This window comes from Betta splendens, chromosome 2 (assembly GCF_900634795.4).
Source record: "Betta splendens chromosome 2, fBetSpl5.4, whole genome shotgun sequence".
Taxonomy (NCBI): domain Eukaryota; kingdom Metazoa; phylum Chordata; class Actinopteri; order Anabantiformes; family Osphronemidae; genus Betta; species Betta splendens.
In genome coordinates, this window is record NC_040882.2 from 25,901,394 (window position 1) to 25,928,648 (window position 27,255).

Here is a 27,255-nt window from a genome sequence, read left to right on the forward strand (position 1 = left end):
AAAAGGAGTGAAGGATGTTTTAGTTCTAATTGTCGCTTATGAAACGTGTAGAAATCCGACCGTTGTAACGTGTCGGCTGATTTCACGGGAATTCCCCGACCAATTCTTACACCTTTCACCTTTGACCTACAAACTGCACTACGTCACAGCCACGAGGCGACATCTCGCGATAGTTCGGCGGCATAAATACAGCTGCCGCGGGTCTCGCCGTATGAATCAGTTCACTGCTGGAGTCTTCACACACTCATCAGTCGGTGAGTTCCTACCTTTAACTGTTTTTTTTGTACTTTTTAAGCGATGTAGGAACTTTATAGTTCAGCTGGGACCGTTTTACATGGACCCATGAAAACAGTTATTGTTATAGAACTGTAATTACGGGTTTTAACGCGGAAGCAAAGTAACAAACCTGTTCTCTATTGTTGTTTTTTGTAAATGTTGTTGCTGTAATTTTGCTTCTTTTCTCTGTAGGTTTCTTGTTTGACACAAACATGGCAGCAGCTGCAGTTATCACAAATCAGGTGACACTTTGAACTTTGATATACAACAAGGCTGATATTGATTCTTTATTACTTATTTTTTGCTGACTACTGACGTAAAAAAGCAGGATTCCTTATAAAGATGCCATTTATTTTTCGTTTCCATTTGATTTGGTCACATTTATTTCTCTGTGTTTCCCCAGAACCTGGTGGACAGGGTGACCAGCCTTCCTCTGGTCAGCTCCACCTACGGCCTGGTGTTCAGCGTCTACTCCAACACCAAGGACCAGCACCCTTACATCAGGTCCGTGTGCGAGGCTGCGGAGCAGGGCGTGCGCAGCATCACGGCGGTGGCCCTCACCACGGCCTCGCCCATCATGGACAAGCTGGAACCTCAGAGTAAGAAGCGTCCTCTTTAGTTTAATCTGCGTGTAGACAAACAACTGAGAGTATGAGGATAGGTGTGTGATGACCAGCTGAGTCACACGGACAGAGCTTGAAACAGGAAGTTCAGGCTCTTACTCATTGTGATCTTTCACCCAGTTTCACTGTTGACTCACAGTCGTCGTGTAATGAACTTTTAATACAGCGTAATAACTGTTTGTGTAAGAGGAAACCTCTGTGCCATTTCCTTTTAGCATAAATGAGTTTTTTTGTGTGTTGTGTACAGTTGCTGTTGCCAACAGCCTGGCCTGCAAAGGTTTGGACACGATTGAGAAAAAACTACCAATTCTCCACCAGCCGTCTGAGCAGGTAGCAAACAAGCTGAATTCAAAATGTCCCCAGTCTCAGTGTGCTCATCAAGGGCTGAGCCGTGACCCATGTCCCCACTTTCTCAACCGCTCATCCTGCCCAGATCGTTTCCAGCGCCAAGGACGCGGTCAACACGGCCAAGGGCACCGTCTCAGAGACCCTGACCAACGTGGTGGAGAAGACCCGGGGCGCGGTGCAGGACGGGGTGGAGAAGACCAAGGCTGTGGTGAGCGGGAGCGTCAGCAGCATGCTGGACAGCCGCGTGGGCCGCCTGGTCAGCAGCGGGGTGGACGCGGCGCTCAGCACCTCCGAGAGCCTGGTGGAGCAGTTCCTGCCTCTGACGGAGGACGAGCTGGGTGAGAAAGCTCAGCATCCTGAAACAAAAGCGTATGAGTTGGAAAGATCTACAGCAAATGAGATTATGCTTCTACAACAACACGTATCAGCGGTTGGTCACCAGGCAGCTGGAATGCGTTAATGATGGATTTGTTCAGGTTCCTGGAAAACAGGGTTTAAAAGATTGCCTTTCTGAGAATGCTTGGTCAGCGCCCTTTTCCCCCCATCATTAAACCCCCTCACACACTTCACAGAAGTTTACACCAAACAATCCAGTTCAGTGACTTTGCTTAAACTGATCCGTTTTAGGACTTGAGCAGAGATTCTCTACATTCTTTATGGATTTGAAGCTTCCAGCCACAGCAACATGCAACATTCGACTGAATATGAGCGTTTGATTTTTGAGTCGCGTCCCTCAGAGTTCCATTCTGTTTCTGTTTTCCATCACTGCATCCGTGTTGTGTTTTTCCTCTTTTTTAATTGGACACTTCATGTTTCGCTCCCTTGTGACAGAGCTGGAGGCAACAACGGTTAAAGGCTTTGATAAGAAGGAGCCAAGCTACTACGTCCGCCTGGGTTCGGTCTCCACCAAGCTGAGGAGGCGCGCGTACACCAGGGCTGTGGCCAAGATCCAAGACGGCAAGCAGCGCAGCATGGAGTTCATTTCTGAGCTCAACACCACTGTTGACAGGGTGGGTCTGCTTATCATTTGTTATTCCTGACAACAGTAGCGCAGCGAGTGCTTTCTAAAAGCTTTCTGTTTCTCCAGATTCAACGTGGCAGGAAGGAAACCAAAGAAAACTCTTTGGTGACGTGGAGGTCCAGTAGTTCCCACCAGGAGGACGGTCACGGAGCAGAGGTGGGAGCTGGAACCTACCTGAGGCCACACAGACAGTCCAGCGCTCACATTAACCCGTCCCCTCTGCTCTCAGGTTATTGAGTCTCGCACCCTGGCTCTGGCTCGCTCCCTCACCCAGCAGCTCCAGACAACCTGCCTGGTCCTGGTTTCCAGCCTGCAGGGCCTCCCAGCACACGTCCAGCAGGAGGCGCTGTCCCTCAGCCGCTCCGCCTCCCACGTCTACGTCAGCTTCAGCAAAGCCAAGGCGCTGGGAGACCTGCCGGACAGCGTGCTGAGCAGCTGCAAGGCGCAGCTGGGCAAAATGAAGGACTCCCTGGACAACGTCATGGACTACCTGGTCAACAACACGCCGCTCAACTGGCTGGTGGGACCCTTCTACCCCCGGATGGCCCCCGAGCAGAGCGGCCGCTCCAGCCGCGCCTCCACACAGCCGCCCAGCGAGGTGGAGATGGAGTCACTGGACTCCCAGCAGCAGCAGTGATCCATCGGCTGAGCGGAGCAGCACCCGCCACTGCTCCGTGTGGGTGGAGAGCGACGTTTAAGATGAATGCTGTGATTCGCTGATGTAACCAACCAGCTGTTTTTTACATTTTATACATAAAATATGCTTTGATCACGTTACTTATCTGCTCGCTATAAAAAGGTCATGAATCAAAAAGTCCCATTGCCAAAACGAATCCTGTGCTCATTTCTACATGAATATTAAAGTAATTTATAGATACTGGGTGTTTGTTGTCATAATGACCAATATTCCCTTTAAAATCACTGAATACACTCACTTAACCAAACGAGCTTTATTTTTTAAAAACAGACATAATTATTAATATTGGAATTCTATATTACATTGAAAAACACATGCAGAGAAAATGCCAGCGTTCAGTGACTCGGGCCTCATCGCTGGCTGCGGCTCTGTCTGGACAGATGGTCCATCAGGTTCTGAAAGATAAAGGGTCGATAAAACAACAAAACCTTCCACCATGAACGGTTAAACATTAACGCTCATCACCCTGAGCTTCTTAATGTGGCACAAAGCCACATCGTCCAGCAGGTCCCAGTTGATGTCGTCCTTGTTCTCCTCAGAGAAGCTGACGGTCTACAGACGTCACAGGTCACACACACGTCAAACAGCATCTTCATCATCATCATCCTCCTCCTCCTCCTACCTGTCCCAGCCCCGTGGTCACAGTGATGTGTGCAGCAGAGGCAGCAGCCACTGAACAGTGAAGATCACCCGCGGACACAACAGACCTGCAGCAGCAGCGCATTCACGGTCACGTCTCAGAACCATCAGAACGTCCTTTGAGCTCCAACGCTGTAGATCACAGCCACTCACCTGAGCTTGGGTTTGACCGGCGCCGCCAGGTCGCTGGCCTTGGACACGCGGCTCTGACTCACTTTGGCCGTGGAGCCTCTGTGGGAGTCACAGCAACGGCAGCGCCTGCGTGAGCGCCTCAGACACACACACACGCCACATCACACGCAACACACACGCAACACACACACACCTGAGGTTTCCAGCGCTGCTGCTTCCTGCCAGCGCCCTCGCCTTCCTGTTCCCCTGCACAGGAGCAGAGTGAAGGGTGAGTCAGAGCAGAGTGAAGGGTGAGTCAGAGCAGAGCTCCTGCAGGACAGGACTGAAGGACAGATACCTTGGAGGTCTTGGATGAGGACCTTTGGACTGCGGAGGACTGTACGGGTGGAGAATCACTCGAATGTGCTGCAAAAACAAAAGCACGGCCAGAGAAGGTCATTGGTGCGCAGCGCCCACCGCTGCACCTGAGCACGTGCTCTCCTCCCACCTCGTCGACCGGTCGCCCTCCGGAGCGGCTGCTGCATTCTGATGGACTCGTTCTGCAACGAAGGAGAGAGTCTGACACGAGCCACATAGAAACAGCAAAAGAAGTGACGTGAAGAAGACGCACCTTCATGGCAATGGACACGTCACTGGCGGAGACTTCCTCCTCTGAGCCAAAGAAGACAAGTTCAGGTGACGCGTCCCAGCTGCGAGTGGGACTTAAACAGCAGGAAACTCGGACTCACCGCTGATCAAGTCTCCAATGAGCGTGTTCTGCAGCGACGGAGGCAGCTTCATCAGCTCCACGTCGAACACCTTGTCCACCGTGGACAGCATGTTCTCCAGCTTGTCCTCCAGCTCAATCATGCGCTCCTGGGCTGAAACGGGGACACAGTGAGTTGCGCACGCGGAGGCGGCAGGACGACGCAAACAGAGGCGCAACGTGCGGACCTTCTTTCTCAAACTGCTGCACGAGCAGCGCCAGCCAGTTGCGGCGCCTGTCGCGGTTCAGCTGCGCCTTCGCCGAAGCGCTGCCCTCGTTCTTCGCTCGTCTTGTCGGCATCGCGTCTGCGCCCGCACTCTGCGCGCACGCGCACCTATAAGCGCACCTGGCGCTGATGAAGACGTCAGCGCGTCGACAGCTGGTGAAGGACGCGAGACTTCTTACTCTACCGCAACAGGAGACTGTGGTCCAAACCTGAAGACAAGTTGTGTCGAGTTTAAATACACAAAAGTTTTGCTACTTAAAACGGAAAATTGAGGATTTATGTAATTAATAAAATATTCATTGGAAGTCCAACTGCTTCCGTGGTTGTTAAGACACAGGATGGATTACGGCATCGACCCAGTTACTGATGTGATCACTGTACGGTGTGATAAGACATGGTAACACAGTAGATACTAGGAAAAATACATAAGATAACAGAAAATACTCAAAGAATGTAATGTCCCTGCCATTAGTGTGTACCTCCAACTGTGACAGTGATCAAAGTGTGCAAAATAATTTATCTCTGGGAATAATGATGTTTGAATCTTAAAAAAACATGCCAATGGGTCTTTAATAATGTGAGCAGCTCTCATGCAGGCGTTTCACAGACTGCTTCACCGTTTTGTGCAGCCTGAACTACTCGCACCAGGTCTCAGTCCTCTGCAGTGCAGCTGTACCACGCTGTGATGCACTGGCAGAGGATGCTCTATTGTGCTCCTGCAGAGGTTCACCAGGAGCCGAGATGGAACCTTGGTCTTCGAGCTTTTTTTTTGTTATGTGCAGAGCCAGGAATGTGACACGGTTGACTCTCTCCTCCTCAGCTTTTGTGTGTGTGTGTGTGTGTGTGGGGTGGTCCTGGCTTTGGTGGTGAAATCATTGTCCTCACACCATTCAACCAGATGTTGACCTCTTCTCTACTATGTCTCATCATCGTCTGTCATAGCTGTGTCACCAGTGAGCTTCACTGTGGTTCCACAGGAGTGAAGGTTTGCGGTCGTGTGTGAAAAGGGTGAAAAGAGCTGGAGAAAGTCCAGGATCCATGAACAGAGTGTGGTTCTTTTCAGGTTGAGGGGCAGCATTGAGTTAAATGCAGAGCAAACATCTACACATTGGGGAGATCCAGATGACACAGGCTTGTATGGACTGATCTCCCTCTCAGCCCAGATGATCACAGTTTGAAGCATGTGGATTTATTCTCATACACACACCTATGAATATTACACTTCATCATAACGCATCAGATCAGATGAGAAGTCCAGAAATTACAGATGGTTCCAGGTAAAATAATCACTGAACATTAGAGACAATAAAATGGACAGGTTTAGTTTTCACTCAGTTCACAAAGTCATTTATTGCAGCACACGTACGTGTAGACATTCAGTTCCTTTCCACAGGACGGTAAAGACTTAACCTACTGCTAAAGAGTCTGTGCTGAATCCTCGGCCACATTTACCAAGTCAGAACAGGGGGATCCCTTAAGACCGTACGAAGGAGAGGGGCTCTGTTAGTCATTAAAAAGGAGAAAGTTACTGTCTCTGCATTGCAAAGGTCAATAATACAAAAATAAATAATTGAGATTTCGTTTTTGTCTTGGAGGGAAAAAAAACAAAAAAACAACAACTAGTGGGTGACGTTTGTGATCTGCTTCCCCAGATCAGGATTTCATCAATGCAGTGCAAATCAAATATTATACATCATCTCATCTGTACAACTCAGCGAGACTCTCCACAAATGTACAACATAATCACCGGCACCCAGTTTCCCAATAGTCCATCACAGCTCGACGTCCGCGTCCTGATTCAGCATTTAGTGGAATGTCAAGAGAGACTGTGTCTCAGTATCAGCTGAAGAAGCCCTTCATGGTATGAAGCTGCTGTGTAAACCATAAAAGCCGTAATATACCCAATTTAAAACGCCTTCATTCCCTGCGGGAGGAAGGAGCAGCCCAATGAGTTACAGTCCTAATTCATGGTTCCAATGAGGTGCTACTGTTAAAAGGTTAAAAACGCAGCAGGGGCTGGAGGACGCCTTCAAAACGACCTCCAAGCTCCGCCGCTGGAATGTCAATGTTAGTGGCTGATCGTTAGTGATTGTCATCGACGGTCGTCCCCCGTGTACACACGTGCTGTGAACACGCGTTCACACAGACATTCAGTAAGACTCGAGTGACGCCTCCAGTCGAGGCCTCGTCCCACATAAAGTTCCCCCGTGTAAAAAATATGTACAAAAATGTTACGTGATGGTTGGTTGGTTCAGAAAGTGCACAAATGTGGGTTTCATTCTGACAGATGTAAGCGACGGCGATGATCACACACACATGTGGACCAACGAGCCCACAGGTCCTGACCCACGGACGCTGTGCTGGGGAAGAAGCAGGAGAAGTACCATGTTTGTTAGCTCCAAGAGTGGAGGGCTGCACACAGTCCACCCCCAGGCCTCAGATGACGGGGGCTCCGAAGCACCTGAGGCACCACTGCACGCTGGCGGTGGGCGGCTTGTCCAGGCGCTGCAGGGACTTGAGCTGCTCGGCGCTCAGCTCGCCGTAGGCCGAGAGGTACTCCCTGTCGAAGGCCTCTGCAGAGGTGGAGGCAGGAGTTAGGACGGAGCGTCGTCTGAGCTACACTGGACGTCAGAGCAGGGTTCACTCACCGACATCGATGTTCTCACGTCCCAGAGCCACCAGGGAGAGAAACAGGATTTCTCTGTAGACACTCCTGGAAGATTTAATTCACAACACACACCTAAGACACCTTTTCTCTGGTTGCAGCAGTAGCAATAAATAAGATTCAATGAGCGCCCACCTGTGTCGTTTGAGTCCCTGTGAGCGCTGTTTGATTTCTCGAATCAGCAGGTTGATGGGTCCGTACACGTCGTTGGTCTGGATGCTGCGAACAATCGTGTTGAGGAGAGTCCGAATCTCCTGGTGGTCAGTAGGAGCCAGAGTTCCCTTCTTCTCCACTAGAACACACACACACGAACACACACACACACACGAACACACGCGAACACGCGAACACGCGAACACGCGAACACACACACACACACACACACACACACACACACACACACACACACACACACACACACACACACACACACACACACACACACACACACACACACACACACACACACACACACACACACACACACACACACACACACACACGTTTCCTTTAGCCAAGTCTGTGTAGGTCTGACCTCTACCGGTGGAAACCGTTATTGCAGGATGATTGTGTTTTGTGTGTTGCGTATGTGAGAACACGTACACAAGGACCTCCACTGCAGGTAGAGCGGATCTTCAGGATCCTGGTGCAGGTTGATGTTGTCCCACAGAAGCTGCACATAAACCTGCTTGGTGTCCTGGGACAGCGACGTCAGGGGCAGCTGCAAAAAACATATAAAATCAGCAAAGACAGTGACGGAGTCTGCTCCACCAGCTTTGTCACACTACACATTCAATGAAGACTCACCTGCACTCCATTGTTGCAGTGCTCAGAGTTCAGAATGAGACCAGGCAGGTGAGTGGGCAGGTCCAAGCGCCGGAAATACCAGACCAGGTTCCAGAAGATGATGGGGTGCTGGCTGAGGAACTTGTGGGTGTAGATCACCTGGACGGAGGAGGAGGAGGTGTTACCAAGCGACAGACCTCCCCCAGCTCCAGGCACACGTTTCTTACCTGATCCCCTTCGTTCTCCAACAGGGTCTCCAGCTCCTTGCGCAGCACCAGAGGGCTGAGGTACGGGACGGACACGGGCTTGGGGTTGGGCCGTCTGGTCCCCATGCCGTCCTGGCAAACACACACACACACACACACACAGTCACGTCACACACCGGCACTGAAGCCTGACCTGCAGCACGGCGGCGTGTGGGCCACTCACCGACACCTCCTGCAGACTGCAGGGCAGGCTGGTGGTGGAGACGCCGTGGCCCGGCCTCTGGGAGTAGTCCAGGCTCTGCAGCAGGCCGCCGGCGCTGTTGCTGCGAGTCAGGGACGTCCCGCTGCATCTCTGCTGCTTCCCTGCAGACTGGTGCTCCAGGAGGCCCAGCGGGTCCGTCTGCACCGGGCCTGGAAGGCTAGACAGGGAGGAGGAGGTGGTGATTCCTCAGCTGGTTGCATGTGGTCTGCATTCGGCCGGTCGCCGTCTACCTCTTGTTTGCAGCAGGAGTCGTGTCCGGAGTCTCCTTCGCTTCCTCTTCAGCGAAGCTGATCAGGTCGGCTGTCTTCACGTCCGTGGAGCTCCTGGCTGTGGGGTGGGCGCTGCTGCTGTGGATGCTGTCTCCTGAAGCACTGGGATTCATATAGAAACTGAAACAAACAAAAACACATTGAAACCTCCCTGAGACCTGGTTTTCCACTGAACACGCCTCAAACCCGCGTCCTACCTGGGGACTGTGCGCATGTCGTGAAACTCGATGTGCAGCAGCGGCAGAAAGGCCGTTCGGCAAAAAGGACAGTTGGTGTTGAGGTTGGAGTCGTCGGCCGTCCATCCGGCCATGATCTCCTCGTCGTAAACCAGGCACTCGCAGGAGCGGCACTGGGAGCAGCTGGACATCAGCACCTGTGGCGGGGAGACGACTCAGCACAAGGACGCGCTCAGCGTTGCAGCGCTTGTGGAGTTGAGCCTCACCTCCAGCATGACGTTCTGGTAGATGCTCGAGGAGGACGCGTGGTGCGAGGAGCTCTGCTCAGAGTCCGGGCCTCGGCCTGCTCGTCCGGGCGTCGGATCTGCGGATGGAGACACAGTCAGCGGATGCTCCCACGGCCGCCGGGCGCATTCACACGGGGCCCGCTTACGCGTCTGCTGCGTCCCGCGGCCGGTGTCGCTGCTGCCGCTGCTGCTGCCCAGGCTGGTGCAGCTCCGGTTCAGCCCGTTGGCCACCAGCCCTGGGATGGTCCTTCTGCCCGGCCCCTCGTCCAGGTCGTGGGCAGACAGCATGTGTTCATCCAGGTGGGTGGGGAAGCTGCCCCCAGCACGAGCCTCTTCCTCCTGCACAGACGGACGGACGGACGGACGGACGGACGGACGGACAGACAGACAGAAGGACGGACAGACAGACAGAAGGACGGACAGACAGAGACTTGAAGCACAGCAAACCAAAGCGTGGCTCTGCCTGTGAATGCTTCAGGACGCTCACCTCATCGTCTGAGTAGGCGTAGGCTGACGCCACTGCCCCCCACACTTTGCTGGCCACATTCGCCGCCTGCTTCATGCTGGACTTCAGCACATCCATTTTAGGTCCCGACAGCAGCGTGTCCATCTTGATGCCTGAAATGGAGTTGATGACGGAGCCCAGCGACCCCCCCTGCGAGGACTTGACCAGTGCGGTGAGCGAGGACGACCTGGGGCCCGGGCTGGCCGCCGCTTTGGCCGGGCCCCGCGTCTTCACGGCGAAGGTTTTGGAGCGGGTGACGGTGTGGGGGCTGCGCTTGGGCGTGGCGCTGGGGGAGCCGCTGGGGGTGTTGACGGGAGGCACGGGGAGGCTGGACCTGCGCTCCAGAGGCTGCTTGGCCTGCGGGGCGTCGGTGGCGTCTCCCTGGGTCTGCTGCAGCTCCATGCTGGAGGACTTGGCGCCCAGGGGGCTCCGCAGACTCATGTACATCTCGATCTCATCTGCCAGCTTGCGAGACACCACCGCGGGCACGGAGCGCGGCGGCTCCTGACTGCTGACAGACGCCGACTCTTCGCTCTCGGACGCCAGGAGGGACAGCGGATCGGCTCCCACCTCCACGTCGGCTCTCTCTAGGACGGTCCCTCGTGCCCCGGGCTCGTCCTCGTGGGCCTCTGTGAGCTTCCTGTCCCGGGTCCCTGCGTTCGCCCCCGTCTCCTCCTTATCTTTAGCATCAGCCTTCCTCTCATCCGGGGCTCCTGGCGGCTCCTCCTTCGTCAGCTTTCCAAATATCAAGACCTTGTCGTCTTCGGGTTCCTCCTCCAGGTCTTTGAACAGTGTCTTGGACACACTGCCCGGCGGCGGGCTCTGTCCTGCACAGAGGGCTGCTGCGAGGATCCGAGCGTCGGCGCCCATCTGGCTGGCCATGTGGTCCACGCCCTTCTCCAGGAGCATCCCAGCGCGGGTCTCGGCGCTGAAGCTGCAGCTGCGCTCGGAGAAGGTTTTCTGCCGCTGCTGCTGAGGCAGCTTGGCTCCGTCAGCTGCCGTGAGCGAGGCCTTATCGTCAGCCAGAGACACACTGTCGTTTTTGCTGTGTCTTCTGAAGAGCTTCCCTGAACCTGCCGGCAGAGTTTGAGTCGCCAGGTTAAAACGCTCATTTCTGGAGGTGGTTTTATTCTTTTAGTCTCTTCTCCCTCACCTGATTCACCATCAAAGCTGCCGGTGGACAGCCTGACGATGCTCGGCCCAGGTGAGGGCAGATCAGTGGGAGTGGTGGGTTCTGCTGCTGCAACAGCACTGTCCACTGATCCAGCAACGTCGCCCCCTGGTTGCACATTTTAGCATTTAGCACATAAGACGTGTCGAGCGTGAAGTTACCGGCTCAGAGCTCTTACCGTTATGTTGTGCTTTAGCATCGTTTCGGTCGTCAGTGGAAAGAACAGCCTCCTGATGCAGCTCGTCCTTGGAGCCATAGCCCTGATCGGACTGCCGGCCTGCGGATCACACAGACATGCTGTACTCACAGTAACGACGCTGAGGCTGAGCAGCGTTAGAGGCAGTACCTGTGGCCAAGTGGTTGTCCGTGGTGTCTTCCATGCTTTGACCGTGAGTAAACACCTCATTGGAGCTGTCAGCACTTCCATGACTCAGACGGTCCGTGTCAGTGGCAGATGATCCTCCCATTGGCGAGGCTTCAGAAGGAGACACAGAAGAGAGCGGGGGTTGGAACACAGGAAACAGAGAGAGCAACACAAACAACAGGCGCCTCATCACCTGCTGAACTCAGCGTAGGCCCTTTATTGGAAGCTGTGCGGTGCAGAGCGTGCTTGAACTGGGCGACTCCCCGCACCACGTTACGGAGCTTGGTCCACATGAAGAGGCCGCTGCGGTTCCGGCTGGGCCACGGACTCTCCAGCACGGCCTGCAGGGACAGCGGGGTGACAGGAGCGTTGCTTCAGGAGACGCCGGTCCGACGCTGGTCTGACGCCGGTCCGACGCCTTACCTTGTTGTAGTATCCATACGTGATGGCGTTGGGCTGCACTCCCGCTTTCTTCATCTCAACCAAAACGCGCACAGCCATCACAGGAAGACCCCACACGCCGCACAGCTGCATCACCACTCTATAGCACACCTAGTAGCAGGGAAACACACAGCGTGACCCAGTAGCAGAGCCGGAGCTGTCCTGTCATTACGGGCGAGCGCCGCACCTCATCCAGCACCTCCACCTCAGTGGCCCTCATCTTCAGCAGCACGTTGTACGCCTGCTGCATGGCCCGGCTCTTGGACTTGGCCAGCCGCATGGACGCGGGCAGGCAGATGAACCACAGGCTGTAGCAGTGGCTGAAGAGGCAGCGCGCCCACAGCTGCGGGTCGGAGTAGAAGCGCTTCGCCATCTTGTAGGCGAGCTTGATTTCCTGTGGGACGGAGCAGCTGCGGTTAGTGCAGGACGTGCTGCTGCGGCGGCGACAGGCAGAGTGGACTCACCTGCTTCGTCCTCTTTGCCAGCAGAGCCGGGCTGCTGGACAGACTGGCCCCGGCTGCTCTGCTGCTGAGGGCCGGTCGTAGCACTCTCGGACGGTCGAACAGGTCCACCTGCAGCCTGGGGAAAGCTTTATACCTGGAGGATGACAGACATGACTGCTGCAGCCTTCAGGTCGGGCACGTTTGACCATGAACTCTCTCCTTGGCCTTACATGTATCGATGAGCGGGGTCAGGTCCGTTGTCAGACGGCGGTTCCGGAGGCATGACAAACACCGTGTGCTCACTCTTCTGTGACTCATCCAGCTCCAACAGTCTGGTGTCCTCACACGACTCTCCTTCAACCTGCAGAGAGGAATCCAGAGCATTACGGGTGTGGAAATCTGAAGTCATGAAGGGCCTTGTCTGACTGCAGGAAGCTCTACGAGGTATTCAGGCAAGTAGCCTAATGTGATTGGAGGTTAGAATTTAAGGACAGAGAAGCAGGAAATTAAACAACCGTTAAACAACATGAGGAAACCCCTCTCAGGCGTAAATGATTACCTTGGTGCCCTTGTCCATGATTTTATCAGAGGGAAAAAGCTGCAAGAGGAAAGAGAGCAAAGGAAAAAGAATGAATCAGAGGAAATTTTGATTTCCGCAGTCCACTGGCAGACAAACATCATTTTCCGATCGCCTGCGGTAAAACAAAGGCTGGTTCCTGAATAGAAACGCCCGGAAGAAGAAAAAAGGAAAAAGATGCGACCAGCGAGTTAATGTGGGATCAGGCCCACGCTGAGCTGCTCATCACCTTCTCCACGCAGTCGTCGAAGAAGGCCAAGCCCGTGTCCTTGTCACTGACGAAGGTGCACTCCTCGATGAAGCGGATGAATATCTGGGTCTTGGTGAGCTGGGAGTAGAACTTCTGGTGGGTGCGATCTCTGCTTTTGAGAAAGCCTGCAACAAAAAGCAGCAAGAGCGCGTGGCGTCTATGAGCAAACCCTTCGTTTTTACAGTCGTCAACAGTCTTAAAACAGGCTGTTATCGACTGTCAAAATCTGGTCTCAGTGAAACTTAATATAAATGACCTTCCAGTGATCTTAATGTAATCAGATTTCTAAAATCAGTCATTAATAAAGGAGATGCTCCTTGAAACAGGGCAGTCGATAAAACAAAGCTTGGCTGACTGACAGAATCAAGGCTGTACGTGTCAAGGCCAGTAAGCTGGCCCTGAATCAGCCTTCATTTCCCACACGTTAAAGCCCGTTACTGTAAGACTAAGGTATTAGCGCGTGGCGCTGACCTTGCAGATCGTAGAGGGAGTCTGCGGCCGTGGCCTTCTCAGAGGGAGCCTGCGTGATGGGCTTGAGGTAGGAGCGGTAGCCCTTCAGGATGGAGGCCATGAAGCGCAGGAAGGCCTCCTGGATCTCCATCTCCAGGGACGTCTTTTTCCTGGTCCAGGTGAAGTCCACCTCGATGGGGGTCATGTCCACCGCTGAGCCTTCCTGTGCCGGCTGATGGAGGGAAACTGAAAACAGGAAGCAGGGCTGAGCCTAAAGCTTCTTTCTCGTGCCAGGTTCACATGGTTCACTGCTGCTCCTACCAGTGGCCAGCTGATGGTGCAAGTTGCTCAGTGAGCTAATGAGGCTCTTGCAGGGCTTCTTGGGGAGGTTCTTCCAGTTGCCGTGTCGCTTCTCATCAGACCTGTAAGGCACAAACCAGCAGGTCAATATAACACATGACATTTCCAATCCCACAACATCCTTTGTCCCAGTACAAAGGAGACCAGCAGCAAACGGCTGTAGCAGGTAAAGCAGCACATACAGGTAGATGGTGTTGGTGTCCAGGTCCACGCAGACAACGTCTGGCGGGGGGTCGTACAGGTCAAAGTAGCGCGAGTCCACGCCCACGATGAACGGACAGGGAGCGTTGAGCACGCCGGCTAGAGACAGCGGGCACAGGGGGATGTAGGGACACTGCCACTGGAAGGGAAAGATCATCTGAGGACAGACAGAGGGAAAATCATTACCAGGCGGGTTCATGAGTAAAAAAAGAATTCACACATGACATGGAGCTGATCCGAGTGGTAGAAAACGTAAACGGATGCCTAAGAACCACCAGGCTAAAACGAATGGATGTGAACCGATCAGAGCTAAGGCCGTCAGGCCTCCTGTAAAACAGGTCTGAACCGAGGATGTGGAGATCCACCCTTTTAATCACACCCCTACGTTATAGGCGTCTGAACGCATCAATTACAAAAAAGGAATTACATGCCCTCCAGAAAAGAAGCTTAAATATTGTTTGGGCCTTCAGAAACCTCACTTAACAGCCATAACTTCATTTATGGACTTAGAGAGATTTTAGGCTCATCACAAACTTTTAAAGCTTTCAGTAAATTGTGAAATAGGCCTTTGTAGGTTCATTGTTTTATTTATTTATGCAAATGATCCGGTTGCTCTCTCGTTCATGTAGATCTCGTCACCACTTGCACCGCAGCTCCATGTCAGGCCGGGTACTCACAGCCACCACGGCCTCGGCCACGCCGGTCAGCACCGCCGGCCGCAGCGAGTGCAGCAGGATCTTGCTCTCCTGCAGGACGAAGTGCAGCAGCGTGGCGCAGTTCTCAGAGCCCAGGTTCATCAGCAGCGTCCCGTAGTCGGCGCCGCTGAGGAAGGGCGTGAAGATGAGCTCATGAACAAACATTCAACTACAGAAGCAGCAGAGTATTCGGCAGTAATTTAATTATTAATAAGAGAACCTTTGTTAATTGTCGTTTGGCCAGTGTTGCCAGGAGACAGTGTTTGCTAATTGTTTTCTGATGTTTGTATATGATGACACGCTGTCTGAGAGCTTTTTAATAACATAACCGTTCTAAATCACAGACCAGAGGCAGCAACGGCAGCGGCTCGCTTCTGGGGAAAGGCCAGTTAACAGAATTTCTCAGATTTAACCACAGACAATAAATCCTTTACAGACTAAAAGTGAGTTAACGTTAGAGCTGCTTATGACATTTGCAGCAAAAGGAAATTAAAGAGTCTGTTTTTATCGTACAAACTACAGCCTCATCCTGTCATAGTTTGGACGATGTCTGCACTCAACCAGACTCTACACATCATCAAGGAGTGGCAGCAGTATACGAGTCTGCGTTCTCCTACGCAATCCGTGTGCCATAAACGCCCCATAAGAGAGCCAATCCCTTTAAAAATGAATCAAAGGTATTCAACTGTGCAGATGCTGCTCATGCCGACGTACCTGAGTGGTAACGGTGTGCACACGGGCTGGGACAGGGTCAATGTGTCGTGTGCCGAGAGCTGAGGAAAAAATGTTTTAACATTAATAATATTTTTTTTTTTTAAAAACAGTAGCCATTTGTATTTACGGGTTTAAAGATCTGACCTGGACCAAGATTCTGGGTCTTTGTGGGGAAGGAAACGACACATTGTGCATGAAGTGTGAAATGTGCCTGTAGAGAAACACAGAGCAGCTTAGCAGAGACGCTCCTCGCTACGTCGCTAAGCTCACGGTGATGCGAGCATGTCGGCAGCCTTACTTCTCAATGGGCAGAGGGTGCGGACCCGAGACGGACAGCTTGTACAGGAACAGCAGGAACTTGCGGAAGGACTCGAAGAAAGGCCAGCGGGACAGGAGGCAGATGCATTTATTGGTGTTGACGGGCCGGTTGGGGATCATCTTCTTCTCCACCGTGGTGAGAAGACCCAGCTGGATCTTCTGCTTCTCGCTCAACAGATCCACTGAATACGGCTCATAAAACTGGATGGCTGATCCGTACACCTTCAAGAGACGGACAGCTGGGTTTTCATTTCAGGTCCACCATAGTCAACACGCTACCGACTGGGAACTGGGACTCACCTTTTCACCAGAAGAGATGGTCAAGACAAACGTTGAGAAGACCGGAAGAGGGTCTCTGGTGTTTGGGGCCCAACACTCGATCTTGGCACCCATGGGCAAACAAAACAGAGGCACTGACTCCGATAGAGGAAAAGACTCATAGTCCTCTTCTGGGTAGCGAAAGATCAGACCTGGAGGGGACAAGACAGTGATGTGCTCTGAAATAATTACTTCATGTCTGGACAAGCTAATGTTTGAGAACAAAGAGCCTCCACGAATGCAAATGTCACCATTAAAAAACCAACTACTCAAGTGTAAATTGGAGAGAGTATCTTCTGACAAGACAAAAACCAACACGAGGCAAAGCACTGACACACAAAGGGCGTGGCAGGAAGAGCCGTGGTCTGATGAATAAACAGCTGGCTCACAGGAAAAACACTGGGCAGCCAGATAAAGCCTGTGTGTGTGTGTGTGTGTGTACACATACGGACCCTGATCATACACTCACACAATGACTTGCTCCAAAGGCCAAACCGGTCGTCACGTAACTACACACACTAATGATCCTCGCGTTCCTCGTGTCTTCAGGATGTTTGAACTAGAATTAACCTTTACTATGAGATGCACAGACGCCTAAATACGCTTTCAACTCAACTCCTTTTCAAACTCATTTAGAAAAATAACTAATAAATGCATTATTATGCAAACCATAAAGACATTCATGCATCATTAGTACATTGATGGAGCCTCGTGTAGGCAGACAGGCCGCGAGCCATCTTAAAGGCATCAACTAATACCATCGTAGTGTATAAATGAAAGAATGACGCTGCCAAGCGACAGCTCGGCGTGATGACACTCAATGTACAGAAAACACTCACCCGCTTTGTAACTGATGGAATTGGAGGCCGATACTGACTTCTTGTAGCACAGGAACACATTGGAGCCCCACTGAAAGGTCCAAAACAAGGCGTTAGAATGTGCGCGGCCCCAGTGTCGGCCGCGGGCGGCGGAACCCAGACGCACCATGCCACAGTTGAGGTTCTTGTCCACCTTGCAGAAGGTGTGCGGCGGCGTCTCGCCCTTGCTGGTGACGATGACGCAGATGTCGGTCACGGCCAGCGAGTTCTGCGGCTGCACGGGATGCGCGCGGCGGAAGGTGATGAAGATGCGCTGGGAAGTGGCCGAGCTGTTGTTGACGTTGGCGCAGCGGCCGAACGGCGTGGCCTGGATGACCTCGCAGCCCTGGATCAGGCGCTCTTTGCCCTCGTAGAGAACGCTGGCGGGGAGAAACAGGCCACAAGCAGGTTGGACTGAGGATTTAGGCTTTAACTCACCTGGAGCCAAAAGGCAAACATTCCTTTAACAAACTGTGCTGCCAGAAGGACAAATAAGTCACATTCTAATGACGCAGATTCACTGGAAGCATAAACAAAAACAGAAGAACATTCAAGTCGCTCTGTCTGGATCAGAGGACGCAACCGCTGCCTTGCTGCTCTGCGGCAGCGCAGTGGCAGTGAGGCGGCTCAGGCTAATCTCTGGTTTTCCTGCTTCACAGGGAGGATCACCCAGCGGTCGACACCGCCGGCTCAGGTTTCCCTCTGGGCCCGTGAGAAAGTGACTCAGACACATGCCAGACAACAAATACACACCTGCGTATCAGGATCGAACTCAGTGGAAGCACTGTAAAACTGTGGATTGGTGCCAAAGCAATCTCCCATGGCTGAACCCAAGCAAATCAGAGGCCACAGGGCAGACGTGACAGATACAACAGTCCTTATTCTGAGAGCAGAGCAGAGCTAAAGAGGCCAGGAGGACGGCTGCCAGCCAATTCTCATTCAGGGCGACCAAAACAGCACTAATGGGAGAGAGCCCCGGGCTGAAGGCTGCCTTCACTGACAGAAGGAGCAATGAATGATTTACAGGTCACCAGAACATTCTCACACTATGTGCCTCATAGTTTCAACAAAACAAAATATAATAAGTGAACAGACTCAACCAGAAAGTGATTCTTGCTTTAACACAACTCAGACAGAACGTCAGTTCAACATTTTACTGGTTGCAGTGGTTCAGTTGTCATGACGTCTGCCTGCAGCACATTCTGACACAACTGGAAACTCCTGTTTGTTTGTGGAAGAGGCACAGAAGCTCCAGGTTTGTGAGGAAGTGAAAACTGTGGCCAGTTGCATCATTGTTCTTAAGAAAACGTTCCACCTCATGCCAACAGCTGCAGGGCGAAGGAGCTGCTGGAGCCACAGGTGAATAAACGGCACGGAGCCCTTAGGTTCACTCCACCTGGTGCAACAAATCACAGCGTTCTGTCGTAGCATAATACAAGGAAGTAGGAAAGACCAGTGGACGGGAGCCAGGAGGGGCGGCTCAAAGATGAAGTCATCAACACACCTATAAAGACGTCCGCTGAGAGCACAACAACCTGGAAATCTCACACACACTGATGTGTGAGACTCTGAATGGGATCGACACCCACACATCACGTGACCCTAGTAGAACCTAATCTTCCAGCTTCCCATGGGTTCTACACTGCACTAAGGGTGAAGACAGAACGTGGGGGTGAATGACTGTGAAGATCCCACCTCACAGACAGTCCAGTGAGTGACTCACCCGATGTCGATGAGCGGAGCCTTGTCCCGCGCCCTCTTGTAGCACAGGAACAGCTCCGGGCTCTTGAGGCTGCCGTGGTTCAGGTTGGCCGGCTGCCCGCTGTACGTGCTGTCGATGCAGGTGAAGCCCTCTGGCACCGTCTCGCCGGCCGAGCGGTTGATGACGGCCAGGTCGGTGATGGGCGCCTTGGGCCCGCTGGACTTTGTCTCCGACAGGTCCTGCTCCAGTGGCGTGGACTTGTCGGTGAGTCCGGCCACCACAAAGTAGTCGGTCACGCGGTGACCCTTGTCTTCAATCATGGCTGGGTTTTTCCTGGAGGCAGAGAGCATGGCATTATAGTCCGGACTGGGCAGTGAGCTGCACGTTAGCGACTGTTGGGATGAACCACGCGTGCAGCTAACGTGACACTAAATGAGCAGCATAATAAAAGCAGCCTTTAAGCTGCGGCACCAACGGAGCAAAGTAACGGAGGAAACACAAAGTGCAGTAAAGGGCCTGGACGTGTCGATGCTCACAAACACCCCCTCCGCTGTATATCAGCGCTCTGCTCCAAACATACGGACAGAGTTAAAGCTCCGGTGGCTTCAGAGAGCCAAGGGAGAGCAGCCGGGGCCAAAGGAATGCAGAAAAATGCCACCGAGAGCGTGAATCAAGCAGACACCACAAGCCCGAGAGGCTTGAAATGCGCTCGCCAATTAGCTTAAACCCTGGAAAAGGCAGCGGCTGCGAAGAGGCCTGATACAAGAGCCTGCTTTATAGCAAAGCAAAGGTTCCTGTCAGTCAGCGAGCATCACTTCCTATATGTAGATGGAAACAGATAACAGTCTAAAATGAACTTCCTTTATTGACTTGATAAAGCCTTCATCATCGTGACACAGGCAAATGTTTGTCAAAAAAGAAAAGCGCTGGTGAAAAACCCTCCTCGTCTGGACCAGAAGCACCTACCCCACAGAACCAGAGCAAGGACGAAACAGGACCCGTGAAAAGGAAACTCAGGGCAAACGTGTCTTCAAAGAGCTGGAACCCACGCAGGAAGTCAGATTTTTCCAGCGGTGAGTCAGCTGTGGCCAGACAAAAACTAAATAAATAGGACGGCTCATTGTGGGGCAGGTCCAGACGGCAGCGGACGCCACCGGGGGAGCTTAAACCCAATGTGCTGCACATTATTAGGAAAGGTTCTAAGTAGAACCTGAAAGTTCTTCAGGTCAGAGTGGCTTCGCACCAAACCTTCACGTTGGGTTCTCTTCACCAGCGTTTTGTGCTGTGACCCGTCCTCGTGAACACGCCAGCATTGGTTTGTGTCACGAACGCTGCCAGGCTCATGGTCCAGGTACCTCTGAAGGGCTGCGTCTGGACCCGAGCCCAGAATCTGGCCCACTTCTTCACAGCTGTCGACAAACAATGTCGGGAAAACTCTAATCCAAAACAGTCCAATCCAAGGAACGTTCGAAAACAGGCGGCAGCAAAAGAGTGTGAGTGGGAACTGACACATTGTCCCATCACTCCCACAAACCTCTCACTGGGATCTGCTGCTGCAGGGAGGTAGAAGGGAGAGAGAGGCATCGCAGCAGCTACTGGTCTGAGTGGGGGGTAGCGAGTGCTCAGATCTGACCACTTTCCAGACATCTGCCCATTCTGTGGCATGCCAGACATTTGGGATAGTGTTTGTTTTTGCAAGTAAAATCCCTACAAGCAAATTATTCCAGATGCGGCTTGTCACAGCACCATGAATAACGCCCGTCTCCCTCTGGTAAAAAGCTGTGCTCCCTTTGACTGGATCCAATTCTTGTTTTATGGCACAATCTAGAGACACAAAGCACCGTATCCATGGTTACGCCTCAGCGGTCAGAACCCTTTTCAAACGTAAAAGGCCGTTCCAGGGTTGTGTTTGGTTTATGACAACCCGCATCTTTCAATGCGTTGTCACCGCTGGACTGTAAATGGACTGTGCTGCTTCAGCCGGAGAGTGGGAGGGGCCAAAAAAACCCCAACACACACACCATTCATTACGTTTGCTGTATCTGAGTCATTATTGACGGAGGTTGTCAAGTGCAGATGCTACAGCAACTTACAACGTTACCACAGACGGAAACCCAAACCACAGGAGCACGACCGAAGTGGGAGGAAGCTGCTGACGTAGCCGCCCCACGTCTAATGAGTTTCTAACGACCTGTAGAGTCGCTGTGTACCTGTATGAGTAAATGTACTAACCAAATCCCCATCAACAACAACTTCTGTTACGGTTTGAAAACTGAAGTGACTTGTGCCTGATTCTTTGGCTTAGCGGGTCACAAGTCAGCAGCAAAGGATTGCATGTGTGCTCACTGCCTCTGAGGCCGGCTGGAGGAAGGAGAGACGTTTCTTTGGTAATCTCTTCACTCATTGACTGGCACATTCTAACCTCGGTCACCAACATCAGCCTCCAGTGTTTGCATAAAAACCCTGAAGTGCATGAGCTTCTGTGCAACACGGGTACGTATTAACCCAGAAGGAAAAATGAATGGGAACAGACAGAAACTGGGGAAGACCAGTAGATCCGATGGGACCCTCCTGGTCTGTGAAACCTGCAACTAGTCCAACAAACTGTTATGATTACGTGCTACCCATGTACTACTTCAAGCCACACGAGGTAAAAAAAAAAAGGCCGAAACACCAGACAACTAAGTTTGTGGTAGGAAGAAATAGCACTTCATGCAGTATTGCTTCTGTAAATTTGAGAGGTTACAGTAACAAAAGCTGTTTATAGCTCAGCCCTTGAACTCGTTGCGTTTTATGTTTTAATTTGCCCTCTGCTTATACTTCACTCATCACTGTTTGCAGCGTCGTCACGGTGTGAACACCCCACCACCCACAACTACACAAACACCTCCTTATGACAGTGAGTGGTAAACAAGGCGGCGCTGCCACGGCAACCGAGCCCTAAACAAAGGCAGGCTGCACGACCCTGAGCGCCGCGTTACTAGTGTTACTGCACCCGACGAAACCGATCCGGCCTTCGAGTAGAGGACGGGCTCTGCTCAGCAGCAGGTCGGACCCGCCGGCTGCCGCGCTCAGCAAGTAACAGCATCTGACCGGCCTCGCGTGCAAATCAAACAATGCAGCTGCCTTAAACTGCGACGGTGTTGACACAGGGGTAGAATAAAAGATTTGACTCCATTGTCAACACAAGTGAAGGGTTTTCTGCAAGTCACCGCTGCCCAAACACAACCATGAAGACGTGGAGCTGCAGGCAGAAGTGTCCGGGCTGCAGGATTTCATTTCCACAGTAGAAAGTGTGGAGCTGTAACCTGAGCCCCCGCCTCGGCCCCACCCTTCCCGTGTGGAAACCTGTTCCTCCTGCGCCCCCATGATCCAGTGTCGCTCTTTGTCTGGGCTGCATTCAGGGATTAAGGTCACTGTGAACCATGACAGGAAGCCATTATCTGACAAGGTCGTCAATTAGGGCCAGGGAGGAATCCCAAGATCAGATCTTTGTGGACATTTGCAGCCTTTGACCCATAACTGACCGTGAGAAGTTTTGTGCTGGTGTTTCCAGGATCTGATCCAGATACAGATCTAAGAACCTAGTGAGAACCGTCTTTAGGTTTAGACACCAGCTCTAAAACAGGTCTATTCCAGACCAGAGCCTCACATTTGAATGCTAATTACTTGATTATTTGAGATACAATTCACTAGCAACAATGAAAACAACTCGTGAGCTGACTGACACACAGCAGCTGATGAAGCCTCATCAGGAACCGTTGAGGTAGCGGGAGAGATGCCGCTGCAAGAGGGGCCACAGAAAACACTGATATGATCAATGGGTGCTCATTCTTTATGAAAGCGCTACAGACGAATACATTAACATTTCACAGTCAATGACACGAGGTGCACTTCTCAGGCAGCCGACCAGGGCCTTTGGAGGCATCTCCTGTGGGGAATCCACATCTGGGGAAACGGAGCCTGTGAGGACGTTTAGCTCCAAAGTCCTGACTAAGCGTCCGGCTCTGGAACGTCTGGCTGCTGCTAACACGCGTGCAGACGTGACACAGGTTGAATGTGCAGCAGGACGAGGAACACTCCTCAGCCGACCCTTCAACCCAAGGCAGCATCATGGAATGTGAAGCTGGACCCCCCTCCCCCCGTGGGCTACCCCACAATGACCTCATCCCCGTCTCTCAAAGGAGCCTGGAGGCCTGTTCCCCAGGGCTGCACGTGTGTTTGTGAGTAACGCCGGCCAGCGGACAGAGCTGCGACTGTCTCCGTCCGTCCGTCTTCTGGACCCGCTGGACTCAAGCGTGACGCGGGACCGGCGTGTGCCGTCTGCAGAGGGACGTCGCCAGCGAGTACCTGCCACAGACCGCCGCTCAGCAGACAGCAGGTCTGACAGCAGCGATGCGACCAAAGGAAGTGGTGGATCAAGGGGCACTCATCAGACAAAGCGGGCCCTGCCACACGTCACCACCGCGAGCCGCTGCCCGTGGGCTCGGACACAGACTGAACTAAAGCACCAACCTAGCAGCAGAACGAGGTGGAGGGCGTCACGTCTGAGGCTCAGCTTCACTCTGGACACAAAACAATGCTTCACGTCTCTTCTGACATCATGCTCAGTTACAGGGGACTGAAGCAGCTGCCGCCAGCGAGCGAGCGCTGCAGCGTCCACGGCCCCAGATAAGCGCTAGCTCATTAGCATATCTACAGGGCGACGCCTCCAAGCGCTGAACTCTGCTCCTGTTTGTTTAACCCCAGCGGCCGCTTTCCACACAAAGGCGCTGCCAGAGTGTGATGTCACTGCCACAGACACTCATGTCTTTGGCCTCCGCCAGCAGCCATTCATTTATGTTCTCTATAGTCTGGTCTCTTCATACGTGCTTCATCGTCTTTCTGCCACACTTGTTGCTTTGTGATCTTTTTTTTTGGTGTCTGGACATTTTTGGACATTTTACTTCTATTTGATTACGCCTTTTGTGCTCATGTAAAGATTCTGTACCACGTACTGGCGTTTTTAATGTGTTTCTCCTTTGGGGTTTATTATAATAACATGTTTCTGTGCTGTGCAAGCATCTATAACCTCTGGTCCCCTTCAGTGTTTTCCCTCTGTAAATGTTTGGTAAACCAGCAGCGCTGAGTCCAAACCTCTGAAGCTGCAGGTTTGAGACCCGAGCGCGAGGCAGGTGAGTCATGGCGCTGATGGGGGAGAACGGGGGGGAAGGTCAAGGTTCCAGAGCGCAGCAGGACGCAGCACGGAACAACAGCGCAGCCAAATGCTAACTGCCCGGCGAGAGGAGGCCTCGCAGACCGAGCCGAGCCGCTGGAGGTCAGACGTGGAGCAGCAGCTCAGCAGCGGCGAGTCTCAGCTCAGCAGCTCAGCAGCGGCGAGTCTCAGCTCAGCAGCTCAGCAGCGGCGAGTCTCAGCTCAGCAGCTCAGCAGCGGCGAGTCTCAGCTCAGCAGCGGCGAGTCTCAGCTCAGCAGCTCAGCAGCGGCGAGTCTCAGCTCAGCAGCTCAGAGCGGCGAGTCTCAGCTCAGCAGCTCAGAGCGGCGAGTCTCAGCTCAGCAGCTCAGCAGCGGCGAGTCTCAGCTCAGCAGCTCAGAGCGGCGAGTCTCAGCTCAGCAGCTCAGAGCGGCGAGTCTCAGCTCAGCAGCTCAGAGCGGCGAGTCTCAGCTCAGCAGCTCAGAGCGGCGAGTCTCAGCTCAGCAGCTCAGAGCGGCGAGTCTCAGCTCAGCAGCTCAGAGCGGCGAGTCTCAGCTCAGCAGCTCAGAGCGGCGAGTCTCAGCTCAGCAGCTCAGAGCGGCGAGTCTCAGCTCAGCAGCTCAGAGCGGCGAGTCTCAGCTCAGCAGCTCAGAGCGGCGAGTCTCAGCTCAGCAGCTCAGAGCGGCGAGTCTCAGCTCAGCAGCTCAGCAGCGGCGAGTCTCAGCTCAGCAGCTCAGCAGCGGCGAGTCTCAGCTCAGCAGCTCAGCAGCGGCGAGTCTCAGCTCAGCAGCTCAGCAGCGGCGAGTCTCAGCTCAGCTCAGCAGCGGCGAGTCTCAGCTCAGCTCAGCAGCAGCGAGTCTCAGCTCAGCTCAGCAGCAGCGAGTCTCAGCTCAGCAGCAGCGAGTCTCAGCTCAGCTCAGCAGCGAGTCTCAGCTCAGCTCAGCAGCGGCGAGTCTCAGCTCAGCAGCTCAGGGTGGCGAGTCTCAGCTCAGCAGCTCAGAGCGGCGTCACAAGACCAGCTCCCTCCCGGAGCGTGACGGGCAGCGGACGGGAGCATTCCTTCCACTCCGAGGAGACGGAGCGAGGCCTTCACAGCAACTACTGGAGCAACGGAATGACGTTCTAACGGGGGTTCACCTCAGTGACTCCAGCCTTAGTGTGTGTCTATTTGCAAACAGGCCGCTGTGTAAAACGCACTGCAGGCTTCAGTTCCGGCTCAGCAGGCGTGAAACACGTCTGCACCGAATGCAGGGACTCCTGACGGGCGGCGCCGACGCCACGGCGGAGGGATGACGGCCGAGGCCGCGTCCCTGAGCCACACGATGACCTCAGGGACGTTATTGTGTTACTGACAATGACCTCAGGGTCTGACTGGAGGACGCGTCCTTCAGAACGGGCCCAGAAGCTGCAGGACACGCAGCCGTTCACAGGTAAAGTCAAGCAATGACTGGTTTGAATCCGTCCTGACGGAGCTGGTGAGTTCAATGCAGAGTGCAGCGTGAGCCCCTTTAGAGGCGCTGTGCAGCCTCCTCATTCCCAGCGCTCCCACTTTCCACTGGCTCACTGGCCAAGGGCACGGAGGAGGTCCGCAGCTGATGCAACCCGCAGCAGCCGCTCCAGCGCCTCCTCCGTGACTCCTACGGTGTCTGCGCTGCTGGAACCACGAGCGCAAAGAGGAAGCGCCTGCCGCGAGTCTGCTGGGACTTGTGCCCGCGCTGTCACAACAGGACCGTCACACGCACGCCGTGAATCACCGGGGCAGGAAGGACGCTGCTGCCCGCGGGGCTCCGCATTCCTGCGCTGGGGCGCAGACATGCGAGCTCCTCGGCGCGGGGGGCGCCGCGCGCGGCTGTGGGCGCGGGGGGCAAACCTGACTCACGCGGAAGGTTCCGGGATGAAAGCGAGCCGCGTGCGCGCACGGCAGGTTAACGTCACCTTGAGGCCACACCGGCTCCGGGAGCGCGCGCATCCCCGGGGGGAGAGGAGCGGGCGGGGGAGGGGGGTGTCACGTTCCCAACTGTTGCATCCGAGCCACAACTAGGTCAACTTTGATGCAGGAAACGCACAACGACGCGGATAAAACAAAAGAAAAGTGCTTCCTGCGGTCAAGCAGTCAGACGTGGCGCAGCGCGCGCACCAGGAAAACCGCTTTGTAGCGAGCGACTTCACTTGAAAACAGTCAAAGCAGCGTCCGAGCGGAGAAGCCGCCGCGCCGGACTCGGTTCAACGGCCCCAACGCCTAATGTGCGCACTTACCAGCTGTTTACGCTGCAGACGCGGACAGTGTTGACATGTAGGCAACTTGCTGCGTGTAGCCGCTCGGTACCGTCCGCAGTCTCAGTTTGTGCCCACGGAAACGGCTCGGACCCGGACGGTGCGCACGAAGACAAACGAGCCTCTCCGAAACAGTCCCCGGAAACTTTACCGTCCGCACTTTCATCTGAAGTTGTCGGCGGAGGCGGGCGCCATGTTTGTGTGCGCGCTCATGGTTCTCTGTCGGTGAGCTCGCTCTCTAAACGTCTCTCCCACGATGGAACCGCCCAAAGACGAGACAAGACGAGGTGAGGCGAGACTACAGCGGCCGCCGAATCCGACACTTGTCCCGCAGCGCACGCTACGCCGCCATCCGGGCGAGTCCTTTCAGAGTAAAACCCCTACCGGCAGTCAAACTGAGCTACTTTCAAAATAAAACAAGCTTTTCTCTGAAAAGTATAGATATAGGAATTTGAATTAAGAGACAAATACCGATTTAATACATAATCTGAACATCACCTTTAACATTAAAGTGAACAGCACATGATTTATTTATTGTAGAATTTTCAGCTAATGCAGGGTTTAACTGAAGTGATGTCTAGAATTCAGTATGTTCACTTATAAATGTGCTTCCACTTTTAATCATTCATCTTCCGACGTCCCTCTCCTGGAGCTTCCGCCAGTTTAGCCCCACTAGCATGTCCTGGGTCTTCTTCCTGGTCGGACATTTGATATCTTCCCGGATTTGCTCCTTTTTTTTGTCCTGTATGCATGTCCTTTTATCCTCAAGATAGAAAACATGTATAAAGTGAGGTAACATGTCCATGAAGACAAACTGGTCGCACAGAAAAAGTAAAAAAGGATGCAAATCCAGCACCAGGAGGTACAAGCCCAAAACATCCCAGTGGGGTGAGTACCTGCCTGTGTCTGCTGCCACAGCTGTGTGATACTACTTGATTATGAATTGGCCATTTGGAAGTGAAACACCAGTATATACACATGCTGATGTGGATTTCTATCTGACATTAAAACAAGATAAAATCCAGCTGCATCCACCAACATAAACGTTTTCTTGTCCTTTAAGTT

General features: G+C 53.2%; 3 protein-coding genes across 4 annotated transcripts; 1 reads left to right on the forward strand and 2 right to left on the reverse strand.

Annotated features, from left to right (window-relative positions):
• Nucleotides 1-158: 158 nt before the first annotated feature.
• On the forward strand, nucleotides 159-3,145 carry plin2 (perilipin 2). The gene is made up of 8 exons (XM_029172099.2): nucleotides 159-254; nucleotides 469-518; nucleotides 680-875; nucleotides 1,147-1,229; nucleotides 1,333-1,585; nucleotides 2,079-2,257; nucleotides 2,335-2,424; nucleotides 2,498-3,145. The coding sequence occupies exons 1-8, from the start codon at nucleotides 212-214 to the stop codon at nucleotides 2,903-2,905; spliced, it is 1,302 nt and encodes a 433-aa protein (XP_029027932.1). The 5' UTR covers nucleotides 159-211; the 3' UTR covers nucleotides 2,906-3,145.
• A 58-nt stretch (nucleotides 3,146-3,203) lies between these two features.
• cdca9 (cell division cycle associated 9) lies at nucleotides 3,204-4,872 on the reverse strand. The gene is made up of 10 exons (XM_029173097.2): nucleotides 4,670-4,872; nucleotides 4,465-4,596; nucleotides 4,347-4,387; nucleotides 4,224-4,275; nucleotides 4,074-4,141; nucleotides 3,930-3,982; nucleotides 3,758-3,835; nucleotides 3,588-3,672; nucleotides 3,431-3,517; nucleotides 3,204-3,360 (listed from the first exon to the last, which is right to left on the reverse strand). The coding sequence occupies exons 1-10, from the start codon at nucleotides 4,779-4,781 to the stop codon at nucleotides 3,316-3,318; spliced, it is 753 nt and encodes a 250-aa protein (XP_029028930.1). The 5' UTR covers nucleotides 4,782-4,872; the 3' UTR covers nucleotides 3,204-3,315.
• A 1,154-nt stretch (nucleotides 4,873-6,026) lies between these two features.
• On the reverse strand, nucleotides 6,027-26,585 carry dennd4c (DENN/MADD domain containing 4C). Of its 2 annotated transcripts, XM_029170771.3 has the most exons (34): nucleotides 26,173-26,585; nucleotides 18,746-19,057; nucleotides 17,150-17,402; nucleotides 17,005-17,074; nucleotides 16,148-16,317; nucleotides 15,828-16,069; nucleotides 15,674-15,740; nucleotides 15,530-15,588; nucleotides 14,798-14,942; nucleotides 14,102-14,277; nucleotides 13,881-13,981; nucleotides 13,581-13,805; nucleotides 13,089-13,234; nucleotides 12,842-12,880; nucleotides 12,513-12,643; nucleotides 12,304-12,436; nucleotides 12,027-12,233; nucleotides 11,822-11,950; nucleotides 11,592-11,739; nucleotides 11,381-11,509; nucleotides 11,213-11,311; nucleotides 11,017-11,142; nucleotides 9,846-10,936; nucleotides 9,505-9,697; nucleotides 9,338-9,435; nucleotides 9,093-9,268; nucleotides 8,857-9,015; nucleotides 8,588-8,783; nucleotides 8,386-8,496; nucleotides 8,180-8,317; nucleotides 7,976-8,093; nucleotides 7,508-7,664; nucleotides 7,356-7,420; nucleotides 6,027-7,280 (listed from the first exon to the last, which is right to left on the reverse strand). In XM_029170771.3, exons 2-34 carry the CDS (start codon nucleotides 19,042-19,044, stop codon nucleotides 7,144-7,146), a joined length of 5,733 nt encoding a protein of 1,910 aa, XP_029026604.1. In that variant the 5' UTR covers nucleotides 19,045-19,057; nucleotides 26,173-26,585; the 3' UTR covers nucleotides 6,027-7,143. The 2 variants fall into 2 exon arrangements, with proteins under 2 accessions (XP_029026604.1, XP_029026612.1); XM_029170779.3 differs by lacking the exon at nucleotides 12,842-12,880 and having other exon boundaries at nucleotides 26,173-26,584.
• Between the last annotated feature and the right edge of the window lie 670 nt (nucleotides 26,586-27,255).

Excerpts from the sequence above, each read along its gene's own strand:
- plin2 (XM_029172099.2), top strand. The coding sequence starts at position 212 with ATGAATCAGTTCACTGCTGGAGTCTTCACACACTCATCAGTCG. Across the intron at positions 519-679 it reads CTGCAGTTATCACAAATCAG|AACCTGGTGGACAGGGTGAC; the intron begins GTGACACTTTGA and ends GTGTTTCCCCAG. Across the intron at positions 2,425-2,497 it reads AGGACGGTCACGGAGCAGAG|GTTATTGAGTCTCGCACCCT; the intron begins GTGGGAGCTGGA and ends CTCTGCTCTCAG.
- cdca9 (XM_029173097.2), bottom strand. The coding sequence starts at position 4,781 with ATGCCGACAAGACGAGCGAAGAACGAGGGCAGCGCTTCGGCGAAGGCG. Across the intron at positions 4,276-4,346 it reads ACGTGTCCATTGCCATGAAG|AACGAGTCCATCAGAATGCA; the intron begins GTGCGTCTTCTT and ends CCTTCGTTGCAG. Across the intron at positions 3,983-4,073 it reads CCTCATCCAAGACCTCCAAG|GGGAACAGGAAGGCGAGGGC; the intron begins GTATCTGTCCTT and ends GCTCCTGTGCAG.
- dennd4c (XM_029170771.3), bottom strand. The coding sequence starts at position 19,044 with ATGATTGAAGACAAGGGTCACCGCGTGACCGACTACTTTGTGGTGGCC. Across the intron at positions 15,741-15,827 it reads CACCCTCTGCCCATTGAGAA|GCACATTTCACACTTCATGC; the intron begins GTAAGGCTGCCG and ends GTTTCTCTACAG. Across the intron at positions 12,437-12,512 it reads GACCCCGCTCATCGATACAT|GTATAAAGCTTTCCCCAGGC; the intron begins GTAAGGCCAAGG and ends GTCATCCTCCAG.